This window comes from Leucopleurus acutus (genome assembly GCF_964270905.1).
Source record: "Leucopleurus acutus genome assembly, chromosome: 1".
NCBI classification, from domain to species: Eukaryota; Metazoa; Chordata; class Mammalia; order Artiodactyla; family Delphinidae; genus Leucopleurus; species Leucopleurus acutus.
Window position 1 is genome coordinate 2665454 of NC_139142.1, and position 14430 is coordinate 2679883.

At 47.2% G+C, this 14430-nt stretch overlaps 1 protein-coding gene across 1 annotated transcript; it reads left to right on the top strand.

The window, feature by feature from the left end:
- The first annotated feature begins 137 nt into the window (after positions 1–137).
- CINP (cyclin dependent kinase 2 interacting protein) lies at positions 138–14430 on the top strand. The gene is made up of 5 exons (XM_082855718.1): positions 138–167; positions 3453–3621; positions 6883–7012; positions 12696–12825; positions 13750–14430. Exons 1-5 carry the CDS (start codon positions 161–163, stop codon positions 13950–13952), a joined length of 639 nt encoding a protein of 212 aa, XP_082711844.1. The 5' UTR covers positions 138–160; the 3' UTR covers positions 13953–14430.

Genomic DNA, 14430 nt, shown 5'->3' on the forward strand with positions numbered 1-14430 from the left:
TGGGCAACGGGGCCGGCACCGACGAGCGGCAGCTGGCTCCGCCGGCGGCTAGAGCGGCAGAGCCTCAGGAGGCGGTGGGCGGGACGGAAGTGACGTATACGGACTTCCGACGTGCGTGGGCGGGGCTCCGGGTCTCTTTCCTGGGATCTCTGCAGCCAGCATGGAAGGTGCGTGAGAAGGGCAAGCTCCCCCAGGCAGGGAGGGTACCATTGTTATAGTTTGATCTTCGGGCTGAATGGCGGTCCGTCCCTTGCCCCAGCCCAGCCCGCTGGCCCCGATCAGGCTCTGTGGTCGGCCCGGGAGTCAGTTTTGCCGAGCCTCGATTTTTTCATGTGTAGAACGAGATGATGCAAAGGAGTGTTAGCAGATCCTGACACTCAAATTGTAATTGTCGTTATAAATTAGCACCAGCGGAGCACTTTCCCTGGGCTCCCCTCAGAATTCCCGGCTACAGAGCTTTCTTCTTGTAATAAAAGCTATCATTCAGCGAGCACTCACTGTGCGCCAAGTCGTGTTCTAAGTACTTTCAGTGGATCAGCTCGTTTGAGGCGCACAGCGATCCCATGAAGTAACGTCAACAGGTGGGGAGTCGAGGCTCGGAGGGGATAAGTAACGTAGTCACTATGCTACTGCCCTGCCCTGTGATTGATAGCTGATCTCTTTCCCAGCTAGACTGTGAGTTTCTTGAAGTCAGAATATTGGTTTTGGTTCCTAAATATGTGCTGGGTATGGGTCAGACACGATGAATCACACGTGGTCCTCGCCCGCAAGGAGCCCCTACTGGCGGAGGGAAACCCTTAGAAGATTATAGTACAGGTGGTAAGAGCTTTTCTTCCGTTTAACACATTCTAGTCAGCACCTACTACGTGCTGAGATTATGAGAGGGACCAAGACAGTCTTAGTCCCTACTCTGGTGGAACTTAACAGTCTATCAAGGAATGTACTAGACAGTAAACATGCAAATACACTACACTGGTGAGTGTCATGAATGAAGCTGAATGAAGTACAGCGTGTTCCAGATATATAGTGCAGTGAGTCCTTACCCAACCTGTGGATCTAGGAGGACTTCTTTGTGGAAGTGACTTTCTAAAAACCTACATCAGATCATGTCACTTCCCAACTCAAAGCTTACTGCTTGCTTTCCATTGACTTGGAATAAACCCAAACTTATTATCTTGGACTATAAGTTTCTAGCTGTCTGACTGTCTCCTCTCTCTCCATTTCATTCTAGCCACACTGGTCTTGTTCTTTTTTCACACTCACCAAGCTCATTCTCACCTTAGGGCCTCTGCTGTTGACTTCTCATCATTCAGGTTTCAGCCTAAATGACAACATCTCAGGGGTTCACGCTAACACAAGACCCTGTTTTATTTTGTGGCACTTATGATCTAAACTGACGATCCTCTAATTGTCTGTTATCCACCTCATCTTTGGAAAGTAAGTTCCATGAAAATGGTCCTGGTCTATCTAATTTAGTCACTTCAGCCCCCACAGCTGGCATAATGTAGGCACTTGGCGAATATTGGTTAGTTGTATAAGTAAAGAGTGAATGAAAAATCAATATGATATTTAAAAGTGGAGCTCCTAGGTAACCTAAGGATGGGGGCTGGTTGTCAGGGGAACCAACCATGTGATTAGAGAGTTGGAACTTTCAGTCCCACCCCACCAAAGCCCCATCTCCAACAAGGCAAGAGAGGCTGGAGGTTAAATCAGTCACCAATGGTCAGTCATTTAATCAATCCTGCCCATGTAATGAAGCCCCCATAAAAAAACAAAAGCAAAGGGTTGTGAGAGTTTCCAGGTTGGTGAACAGGTGGAGACGCAGGGAGAGTGGCACTTGGAGAGAGCTTGTCAGCTCTGTACCTCTGCCCACGTACGTTACCCTATGCATCTCTTCCCTCTGGCTCTTTCTAGTAATCTAGTAAGTAAAATGTTTTCCTGAGTTTTCTGTGAGCCACTCTAGCAAATTAATCAAACCCTAGGGAGGGGGGTCTTTGGAACCTCCGACCTATAGCTGGTAGGTCAGGAGCACAGGTGACAACCTGGACTTGAGACAGGTGTCTAAAGTGGAGGCGGGGGAGGAGTCTTACAGGACTGAGTCATTAACTTGTGGAATCTGATGCCGTCTCCAGATAGATAGCGTCAGAATTGAATTTACTACTTGGTGGTAGTGGGAAAAACACGTTGGAGAGGCCCTTGTGGTAATACATCCTATGCTGGATACTTGCCATGTGCCAGGCCCTCACACCCTCACAGCTTTACATATATGTATATGTTTTATTTGGGGTTTTTTTTGGCCGCGCTGTGTGGCGTGTGGGATCTTAGTTTCCCGACCAAGGATCGAACCCGCGCCCCCTGCAGTGGAAGCGTGGAGTCCTAACCACTGAACTGCCAAGGAACTCCTAGCTTCATATATATTATCTGATCTTCACATCAACTCTTTGTAGTAGATATATTTTATCCCCATTTTACAGATAGGCACTGTGAGGCTCTGAGAGGTTAACTAACTTAACCCAAGATTGTACAACTGGCAGTGACAGAGCTGGGATTCAAACCCAGTCATTCTGGTCTTCAGAGTCTAGACTCCAAACTATACTGCCATTGTGCGTCCTGGATTCCTTAAGGGGCCTCTCTCAGAATTTGGACCTTATCCTGTGGGCCATGAGACGCCTTTGAAGGATTCTAAGTAGAGAAGAAGAGAGGGCACAGGAGGGCTGGGAGGGCCCAAACAGCCTGAGTAGTCTGGGTGTTGCTTCCCACAGGAGCTGGGATCTGGGTGAATCCTGGGGTATGGGCAGCGTTAGCCCGAGGAAGGAAAGAGCTTTCTAGCAGAGAGAACTGCACATGCAAAGGACTTTTCAAGAGCTGCCAGTAGTTGACTTTAGCTAGAGATCGAGGGGCTTCAAGGTCGGGGTTGAGGTGAGTGTTGAGGCAGAGAAGTAGCCAGGTCCTGAAGGACTTTGGACCTCCTCCTGCATTCCTAGCGTGGAGATCATCACCGCATCTCTGGGGTTCAGCTTGTCAGTGTGTTGGAGTGGTGAGCTCTGGTGACCCACAAAGCTCTGAGCAAACGTCAGGTATCAAAGTTCCAGAGACTGGAGAACGGGCGCGGTAAGGCAGGGGCATCGGAGCCTCGTGGCGGAAAGTCACAGTTCCACCTCCTTCCCAACCTTTGAAAGTGGTCAGAGTGTTCGGGGTAAAACTTTGTGGAGCCGTTAAGCTTCGAGAGGATTTGTATATCTGGTGAGACCTAAAAACGTAAAAACAATTCTGTTTTGTCTTGTTGCAGCGACTTTCACATTCATCCACACGTCTTCATTAACACTACGTGTTTTGTTCAGTGGATGTAGTGTTGCCGATAGTTTTACGGTTGCAAATTAGAACAGTTTGGGTTTTCCCCCCAACCGTGATCATGAATTTCATAATATTATGTTTCTTTTGCTCCCTATCAGCAAAGACTCTTGGAAGTGCAACGCCCAGAAAACCTGTCTTATCTGTCAGTGCAAGGAAAATTAAGGACAATGCAGCCGATTGGCATAATTTAATCCTGAAATGGGAAACCCTCAGTGATGGAGGTTTTGCTACTGCAAATAATATTGCCAACCTGAAAATCAGTTTATTGTAAGTACCTACAAAGTGTGCTCTGGGTGCTTCACCCTTAATGATTGGGCAGAAATTTCATGGCAGTCTTTTAGAATGGGAAGGGTAGTCTCTAGGAACATAGATAAATTATATAAAGCGAAAAAGCAAGTGATAAAATAATGCATGCAACTATGAACTGTGTGTGTACATTTTAAATGCAAAATTATACTATAAATTGTCCATGGTTACATCTGTATATAAAATTATAAAACGGATTGGAAGGATACAAACTCAATTCATGACACTGGTATCTTCTAGGAAGAAGTACCACTTCATAATGCTGCATTTTATTTCTGTGGTATTGTGATTTATAGTAAAAAATATATATGTTTCGTCTTTGTCCCTTCCTGACACACGGCTCTTAAAACCCTTATAATTTCCTTAGGGACATGAGCAATGGGAGGATCTTTAGTTAGGCTGAGATTTCTTCTTTTGTTCTCCAGTTCCTGGACTAGCTCCAGAGTGGTAAAGGGGAAAGGAGTCTCCTGTTACCATAACAAACCCCTTTCTACCACACCTGAGTTCGTGTTAATGAGGGGGCTTCTGGAAAACCCTAAGGAGGGAGGCAGTAACCACGTGACTAGAGTTGGCACTATCAGCCCCACCCCCTTACCTCACCTCTAGGGAGGTGAGAAGGGCTAGAAGTTGAATTAATCACCGATGGCCAATCATTTAATCAATCATGCCTTCATAACGAAGCCCCCGTAAAAACCTAAAAGGACGGGGGTTTGGAGAGCTTCTGGGTTGGGGAACCAGAACGCTTCCATGTGCCTGAAGGGAAATGTACCCCAAACTCCTCAGGGACAGGAGCTCCTTTGCTCAACCTTCCAGACCTTGCCTTCAGTACCTCTTGTCTACAGGTATGTGAATAAAGGATACGAATAAAGGATATTGGTCTCCTTTAATATCCTCTGTAATAAACCAGTAGTCCAGAAAGTAAACTGTTTTCCTGAGTCCTGTGAGCTGGTCTAGCAAATTAATTGAACCCAAGGAGGGGGTCGTGGGAACTTCCAATTGACAGCTGGTCCGTCCTAAGCACAGGTAACAACCTGAACTTGTGATTGGTGTCTGAAGTTAAGACGGGGGCCGTCTTGTGGGACAGAGCCCTTAACCTGTGGGATCTGATGCTGTCTCTGATAGATAGTATCAGGATTGAGTTACACTGTAAGACACCCAGCTGGTGTCTGGAGAACCTGAGAATAGCTTGGTGTGGAGAAGCGCCCCCCTCCCTTTGATGACCAGGTGTCGGAAGTAGAGAGGGGTATTCAGAGCAGAGGAGACACACAAGAGCATGTTTTCCCTTAGCAAGTTCTTCTAAAAAGACAAAGGAGTGCAGATGGCCAACAAACACATGAAAGGATGCTCAACATCATCAATCATTAGAGAAATGCAAATCAAAACTACAATGAGGTATCACCTCACACCGGTCAGAATGGCCATCATCAAAAAATATACAAACAATAAATGCTGGAGAGGGTGTGGAGAAAAGGGAACCCTCTTGCACTGTTGACAGGAATGTAAATTGATACAGCCACTATGGAGAACAGTATGGAGGTTCCTTAAAAAACTACAAATAGAACTACCATACGACCCAGCAATCCCACTACTGGGCATATACCCTGAGAAAACCATAATTCAAAAAGAGTCATGTACCAAGATGTTCATTGCAGCTCTGTTTACAATAGCCAGGACATGGAAGCAACCTAAGTGTCCATCAACAGATGAATGGATAAAGAAGATGTGGCACATATATACAATGGAATATTACTTAGCCATAAAAAGAAACGAAATTGAGTTAATTGTAGTGAGGTGGATGGACCTAGAGACTGTCATACAGAGTGAAGTAAGTCAGAAAGAGAAAGACAAATACCGTATGCTAACACATACATGGAATCTAAGAAAAAAAAAATGTCATGAAGAGCCTAGGGGTAGGACGGGAATAAAGACACAGACCTACTAGAGCAGGGACTTGAGGATATGGGGAGGGGGAAGGGTAAGCTGTGACAAAGTGAGAGAGTGGCGTGGACATATATACACTACCAAACGTAGGGTGGATAGCTAGTAGGAAGCAGCCGCATGGCACAGGGAGATCAGCTAGGTGGTTTGTGACCACCTAGAGGGGTGGGATAGGGAGGGGGGTAGGGAGGGAGACGCAAGAGGGAAGAGATATGGGAACATATGTATATGTATAACTGATTCACTTTGTTGTAAAGTAGAAACTAACACACCATTGTAAAGCAATTACTCCAATAAAGATGTTAAAAAAAAAAAAGACAAGGGGGTTATGGAAAAAAACTGTTGACAGTTGCCAATTCTAATTGGAAGATTTGCTTTACTGTTCTTGCACTTTCCTATATATATGTTTTTGTTTTTTTTAATCAGCTTTGCTTATGCAAGGCCTCAAAAAATTTAAGCAAGGCTCAAGCTTGTTCCTACCCACGAGAATCTTTAGTAAAATGCAAAAGATTTATATGATCTGAAGAGAAACATGAGTATGGATCTATATATGTGTAGTTTTAATTTCTCAAAGTTGTAATTATATATTTGTATATCTTTGTCTACTGGCCAGAGTCTAGAGTCTTAACTTTCTGGCCTGGGTCCCTGGCTCTTTCCAGTTCTTTCAAACATATCACACACGTTGGCCCTCTGCCACCTTTTCCTGCTTAGCAAGTTCTATGAAACAGTTCTTACCTTACTGCATAAGATGCTCTCTGATATTTTCTATTCTAATGTTTAATTTTTTTCCTTAAATTTCTTTTTTTTTGGCCATGCTGCACGGCATGTGGGATCTTAGTTCCCCAACCAGGGATCCAACCCATGTCCCCTGCAGTGGAAGCGCAGAGTTTTAACCACTGAACCACCAGGGAAGTCCCTAATTTTATTCCTTAATTGTTGATTGTGGCCCCGCTAGTTTTATTTCGGGTGCTGTGGGTCATAGCCTTCCGTTTACAAAACGCATTCCTAGCTGGTGGACTCTGAGGAAATGATCCGTGTCTTACCCCCTTAGGATGCCACAGGGCTGGATTGAATTGACTTGTTCTAGGGCAGAATTGAGTAGCGGATGGACATATTCGTTGTATATATAAATAACATGTAAATGTGATGACGTGAAACAACGCCAATGGAAAAAGTCGATGATGACATAAGTACATGGATATTGAGTTTTCGAGGGTTCATCACAACGAAATGAAGCGAGCCTGTGGAGTGTATTTTGTTCCCACTCTTTTCCATCTTGTCCAGGAGCAAAGACACGATAGGATTAGAGAGCAGCAGCCTGGCTTCTGATGAAAATGCAGAAAAGGAGCACCCAGAATACAGCAGGGAGCTCGAGATGCTGTGCGAGGGGCTGCAGACCACCCTGGATGCTTTGGTAAGGTGCAGGGATCCTCGGGTGTCGCGTGTGCACAAGCACCTTGCAGCATTCCACGTGGTTGGTCGTGCTTTCCTTCACCAAGCTTTCGTTTTTCCTTCCTCAACCTCCTCCATTGGTCTCTCTCGCTCTACGTGTCCTATAAATCTTGTTTCCCAAGAGGCTGTCCTAGACCTTGGTTCTTTCGGTTCTGCATGTTGCCAGGGCAATTTCACCCACTCCCAGGCTCCACAGGAAGTGTGTCAGGCTTTGGGGACCCTGCAGGCACTCTCACCTCTACTTATCGACAGTACAGAGGCTAGTGGGTGCGGCTGTGTTCCCATAAAACTCTATTTATGGATGCTGAACTTTGCATTTCAGATAATTTTCACGTGTCACAAAATATTCTGCTTTTGATTTTTTTTTCCAACCACTTAAAAATGTAAAACCCGTTCTTAGCTCAAGGGACACACAGAAATAGGCTTTGAGCCACATTGGGCCTGTGAGCCTTGATCTCTCACATAAGAGATGCTCTTATATGTTTGTTTAAAGTCTGCATGTCAGTACCCACCATGCTGGCCACCACATGTGCACGAAACACCTCATCTCAACCAGACACAGGGATAAGGTTTTGCACATCTTTGAACTAACTAACTAAAGCTTCCCACAAACATAGAAAGTCTGTATAGTTTAACCTTTCTTGATGGAAATGTTTCTAATGTTTTACATGCTTCCTTGCCTTTTTAAACAGAATATGTCAAATATAATTGTATTTCTTCAAGATACCACTTATTCAAAGTTAGGGTTCCACGTATTATGAGGCAGACTATAGGTTTAAGAGTTTTTCAGGAAAGAAGCACTGCCCTTTTAAACATCACATCCATTGTAAGATGTAATGGTTTCTGAAACATTAAAATGAGAAAAATAAATAGTGCATTGAGAACATTTTGGTGATTTAGCCTTTTGTTTGCTTGAAATGCAATATTGTCTTCAAGATATCTTGGGGCTATTTGTCTCCTCTAAATAAATGATTAGGTTTTTGTAGTTGTCCCGTCTGTTTTGTGATGCTGCCTGTGGGTTGTGCTGTGATAAGGAACACTCGCCCCCCCCCCCCCCCCCCCCCCCCCCCCCGCCCAGGCTCTCCACCTGGTGCTCAGGCAGGAACAAGACAGGCCTGGGTCATCAGTCGCCTTGTTTTACGCCCCACTCACAGGAAGGCTGGCGGATAAGGTGTGTGAGCTTGGTGTTTTCTTTGTTTTATCTCCAGGTTCACAGCTGTGTCTCCAGTAGTTGAGTTCTAGACCTAGACTTCCGGACCAGTAGAGAATTAACACAGGCAGAGTAATCAATCGAAATTTCCAGAATGACCCAATTGAAAACTGACCACATGTATGTTTTTTCCCCAAATTAACCCATTTGATTACGGCAAGTGGTTTTGTTTGGACCAAGCATGGGCACACATATTGTTTGAAAGAGAAGAAACTGAATGGCTAAGTTCCTATATTGAAATATTTTATTTATTTATTTCCTGGTCACACTTAGCTTTTTTTTAAAATTAATTAATTTATTTATTTATTTTTGGCTGCTTTGGGTCTTTGTTGCTGCGCACGGGCTTTCTCTAGTTGCGGCGAGTGGGGGCTACTCTTCCTTGTGGTGCGTGGGCCTCTCATTGCAGTGGCTTCTCTTGTTGCAGAGCACGGGCTCTAGGCGCGCGGGCTTCAGTAGTTGTGGCACGCTGGCTCAGTAGTTGTGGCTCGTGGGCTCTAGAGCACAGGCTCAATAGTTGTGGCACACGGGCTTAGTTGCTCCGTGGCATGTGGGATCTTTCTGGACCAGGGCTCGAACCCGTGTCCCCTGCATTGGCAGGCAGATTCTTAACAACTGCGCCACCAGGGAAGTCCCACACTTAGCTTTTAATTGTCAGTTTTTGTTGTTGTGTTACTGAAGTATAGTTGATTTCCAATGTTGTGTTTCTGGTGTACAGCAAAGTGATTCAGTTAGACATATAAATACATATTCTTTCTCATATCCTTTTCCATTATGGTTTGTTACGGGATATTGAATATAGTTCCCTGTGTATACTGAAATACTTTAAATAGCCAACAAAGTTAAACACACGATGCTGGGCTTGGTCATTTGTTGTTAGATGTGGCAACACTCCCACCAGAACCTCTTCATCCTTGACCTTCCATCTTCCTTTCTGGCATAAAACACTTCACAGAGGGCTTCCCTGGTGGTGCAGTGGTTGAGAGTCCGCCTGCCGATGCAGGGGACACGGGTTCGTGCCCCAGTCCGGGAAGATCCCACATGACGCGGAGCGGCTGGGCCCGTGAGCCATGGCCGCTGAGCCTGCGCGTCTGGAGCCTGTGCGTCCAGAGCCTGTGCTCTGCAACGGGAGAGGCCACAACAGTGAGAGGCCCACGTACCGCAAAAAAAAAAAAAAAAACATTTCACAGAATCCCCAAACTGGGTTAAAATGAGAAACACTTTTGACATATACTAATGTGACTTTTATAAAATGTGAAAACCCTGGGAAAGATTTTGTTTCTAAATGCCATTTGGCTTTCTTTAGTTCACAAGTCCTCATTTATAACTCTGTACCTATGCACACCTCGTTAGGGAAGAGCGCCTGCGCAGGACGAGGGGGAAGAGGTATTTTGCCTTCCATTTCAGGCATGTCAGGAATGACTGACTGGTTTTACTTGTCCATCCTTGGTTCTCCCCATTCTTAAGTGGCTGTCTGGTACCATGGGACCCCTTCCTCAGTCCCACTGACCCGCACGGAGGAGGGACGGCCTGGGAGGATGTTAGGAGGTAGAGTCAAGGTCCAGAACATCCAGCCAGTGGCTTGATGGACTGAGCAGTAACAGGTGACACGTCCTGTCCCTGGTCCCTCTACCCACAGCACGGGTCCAGGGTGAAGGGGTGTGGCCTGGCAGGGCAGCTGAAAGTGGCTGCAAGGTTTTAGGTGACTGCGTGCCCATAGTGACCTGAGTTCCCAAGGTCTTCAGACAAAGCCTGGGCTGACCACGGGTGCTAGTTGTCAGGCCCCAAAATTCTGCTCCAGTGAATTTATTCTATTTTAAAGTGGTTTGAGGGACTTCCCTGGCAGTCCAGTGGTTAAGACTCTGCACTTTCACTGCCGGGGGTCTGGGTTCGATCCCTGGTCAGGGAACTAAGATCCCGCAAGCCGTACAGCGTGGCCAAAATATAAAGTAAAATAAAGTGATTTGAGAATTAGTTCACATTCTTAGGTTCAAAACCAATGTTGATCCTTAAGGATATTGATATTATTTTTCCTATTTTCCTCCATCCTTTAGAGAGAATGGTTTCCCGAACTTGACTTTGTCTTGAATCTGAAATTGGTAGAGGGTGGAGGCACCCTTGTCCCTAAGCTGGACGAACATCTCGAGGCGTGGGCTGTTGGCTTTGGGAGGGGACGTGGAGCTGAGAGCGTGTTCAGCTGCTGTCACTTTAGGGCTGCACGTGCGTGAGACTTTGGTATCGTCATTGATGAATGAGCCCCAGAATGCGGCTGGCACCTCTGGCCCGGTGGTGTCAAGCCTCCAGGATTTTCTTGGCTCTCCTGACCTTTATCCGCTTTTCTTAGCATTAGGTGGAGCTGCTGCAGGACACAGAGGAGAGAGCTCAGGATTGGGTGTCAAGAGACTTGGGGTCGGAAAGCGTGTTATCAAGTCCTGGCCTCGTGCTTCCCTAGCTCAGCAACCTAGAGAATTTTCCCACCTGTGGTACGGAAATGATGAGTCCTGCCTCTTGGGGTTGGGTCAAGTGACGTATCGAACCTGGAAAGATTTGGGGAAAGGAGTCTAGTCCTTTAAAAATTAATGCTCGCTAAAGTTAGTGCACGCCTCTTCAGATGTAATCGGAGGGTGGTTGAAGGACTAAGTGCAAGGAATTAAGATTCTGACGATTTATATATCTTTGCTTATACCCCCTGGGTACATAAAGCTAACTCCATACTTAGGACCTAGACTTGTGGTCTTAGTAGACCCATGCTACTGATATCTGGCATCTCTGTTACTTCACCCATTTGTTTTACTTAACAAACCCTTACGTAGCTCTGACCAGGTGCTCCACAAGTACTATCTTAGTCCCCCGACACCCCGTGGAAGCAGCCACTTTGTGCTGCAGCACAGAGCCTGGCGTACGCTGAGGCACCGTCCACGTCACGTCCTCACCACTTCCTTCCTGTGTGAAGTGTGTAGGGCTGCCTTTCGTTATTACCATTTTATAAACAAGGAAACAAGCCTCAAAGAGGTTTCAGTAAACTGGAAACAGAGCAGGACCCTGTGGGGCTCCTGGGCACGGAAGTCTTTCCGTCCCGCGTTTCTTGTTTGTAGACAAGACTCCAGCCTCCATGACCTTCCCTGAGTTCCAAAGGGCAGGTTCAGACAGTTGCTGAGCAAAGCAAGAGCAGCCAAGAAACCACCTGAGGCGAGATTAAAGGGACCCGAGAAGCTCATCAAGATTAGGAGAGGGGCTTCCCTGGTGGCGCAGTGGTTGAGAGTCCGCCTGCCGATGCAGGGGACGTGGGTTCGTGCCCCGGTCCGGGAAGATCCCACATGCTGCAGAGCGGCTGGGCCCGTGAGCCATGGCCACTGAGCCTGCGCGTCCGGAGCCTGTGCTCCGCAACAGGAGAGGCCACAACAGTGAGAGGCCCGCCTACCGGGGGGAAAAAAAAAAAAAAGATTAGGAGAGGACCATTGGTGAGACCAGATTAAAGGAGTGCAGTCCCCACAAACACTCGAATCTTATCAGCAACCCCACCCTTGAACTGTTTCTATAAAACCCCTCATCAGATCCTCCCGGGTTGGGGACACATAGTTTTTCAGGGCAGGAGCCCGCTGTGTCCCCCTTTGCCTGGCAAAGCAATAAAGCTATTCTTTTCTGCTTCACCCAAAACTCTGTCTCCAAGATTTGACTCGACACTGGTGCACAGAGGCCAAGCTTTTGGCATTAAACTCAAAGGCAGTTCATAAGAGTCAGAAATGAGGGACTTCCCTGGTTGGTGCAGTGGTTAAGAATCCGCCTGCCAAGGCAGGGGACATGGGTTTGATCCCTGGTGTCCAGGAAGATCCCACATGCCGCGGAACAACTAAGCCCGTGCGCCACAACTACTGAGCCTGCGCTCTAGAGCCCATGAGCCACAACTACAGAGCCGGTGCACCTAGAGCCCGTGCTCCACAACAAGAGAAGCAACTGCAATGAGCAGTCCGCGCACGGCAATGAAGAGTAGCCCCCACGCGCAGCCACGAAGACCCAATGCAGCCAAAGATTAATTAATTAATTAATTTTTAAAAAAAGAGTCAGAAATGAGCTCATTTAATGCCTCTTCTCCTCTCATTCCATAAAAGCGAGAGCCTGCCTTGCCACCCCTCCAGGTCTTTGGTGCTAAAAAATTAGTGATGTTCGGAAATGTTAATGAAGCGGGACCCAGCAAGCTTCCTCTTCTCCAGCACTGGAGATGTGGGCTTTATTACTGAAGTCATCCAAATTAGTGAAACCGTAGCAACTGTCAGTCTCCTTCTCCCTGGAAGTTTGCTGCACATGGAGTTAATGTTGTTGATCACTGGACTTACGATCTCAGCAGACTTACATTTCTTAGCTTTGAAATCTTAGAGTTATTGAATCTAAGACAGGATTTTAAATAATAATCTCATATTCTAAATTAATATCTTTTCAGACCAAAATACAGATGAAAATGGAAAAGCTGTCTTCCACTACCAAGGGGATTTGTGAACTAGAAGATTACCATTACGGGGAGGAGAGAAAACGTCCCCCCCTCTTCCACACGTGGCCCACAGCCTATTTTTGTAAGTAGTTCTTCCTGCGTTGATTTTCAAGGGTAGGTTATGAGAGCATTTGGTGTCATTTAGGTCTGGCCCTCTAAGAAGCTGACAGGCTTTGAAATTCAATTGAAGAGGATCCATTGGGAAGGAAGGAGATGAGGACATCTTAGAGGAGTGTTTCTTCCTGCCTTTAATTACCTACTAATCAGCAAAGAATATTAAATGTAATTAGAGACCCATGAAGCAAGTTGCCATTATTAGCCCTTTAAGGCCAATGGGTAGAATGCACTTTGCCTCCTCTGTAGAGGCAGAAATCTCGTTTTTGTTTTTCAAGAAGGATGGGTTTTTGCTTTGTTTTATTTAAAAAGTACATGGCTGGGGGGTGGGGGTCACTTCAGCCCGCCCCATGGAAGAGGACCGCTGGGAAAACAAACTCCATTACATAACTAAGCTGTGAGGTAAGGGCTGTGTTTTTGCTTTATTAGTTTAAAAGAAGGACTAAGCTATTTGATGTTGCTTTGAGGCTTAAATAAGGGAGAAAATCACCTCACGTAACATGTTTATTGAACATTGTCAGTTTGAGGTCAATCTGCTATGTATAATGATTGCCAGTTCCTAAGAGTCGAGTGGAAAGGTAACAGGTACTTTTTAATTTCATGACACTTATTTACCATGTTATCTGATTCTAATCTGCACTGGCTGGAGCCCTTCTTCCTCTTGTGCTGTCGCTGACTCTAGCTTTTAAGGAGGAGCTTTGCAAAGTCCCTGGCTGTCCAGTGGTTAAGACTCAGTGCTTTCACTTCAGAGGGTGCGGGTTCCATCCCTGGTCTGGGAATTAAGGTCCCGCAAGCTGCGCAGCGTGGCCAAAAAAAAAAAGTGGCGGGTCGTCCCTAGTCAAGGGTACCCCCTTGAATGCCACTGTTCAAGGACGGCTCGTGTTCCTTTCAGACGAGGTCTCCCGCAAGCTCTCTGACATGTACGGCCAGGAGCTCCGCCTGAAGCGCACCGTCGTGGAGCAACTGGCGCACACGGCCGACCGTGACCTGGCCCTGAGCTACCTGTCCATGTGGCTGCACCAGCCCTACGTGGAGGGCGACAGCAGGCTGCTTCTGGAAAGCATGCTGCTTGAAACCGGGCACCGAGCACTGTGACCTCCCATTGCGGCTCTGCGCTCCTCCGGGCTCTGGACCTCAGCTTCTGCAGCTCCCACGGCAGACGGTCTTTCGGGTGGGCCCTGTGCCGCACCCCGATCACGCCCCTGCCGCACCCCGGGATCATGGCCCCTGCCTCACCCCGGGATCACGGCCCCTGCCACACCCCGGGATCACGGCCCCTGCCTTACGCCAGGGTCACGGCCCCTGCCGCACCCGGGGATCACGCCCCTGCTGCACCCCGGGATCACGGCCCCTGCCTCACCCCAATCACGGCCCCTGCCTTATGCCGGGGTCACGGCCCCTGCCGCAACCTGGGATCTCACCTGTGCTCTGGCTCAGCCACCCACTGACCTTAGGATCTTCCAGACCTGATCATTTCACCAGCTCTCTGCGGTTATCGCTGCTGCCTGCCGTCCACCACTCAGCGTCATCTGCACCTACTGTGAATTTGTCACTATGAAGACTTCTGCCCGAA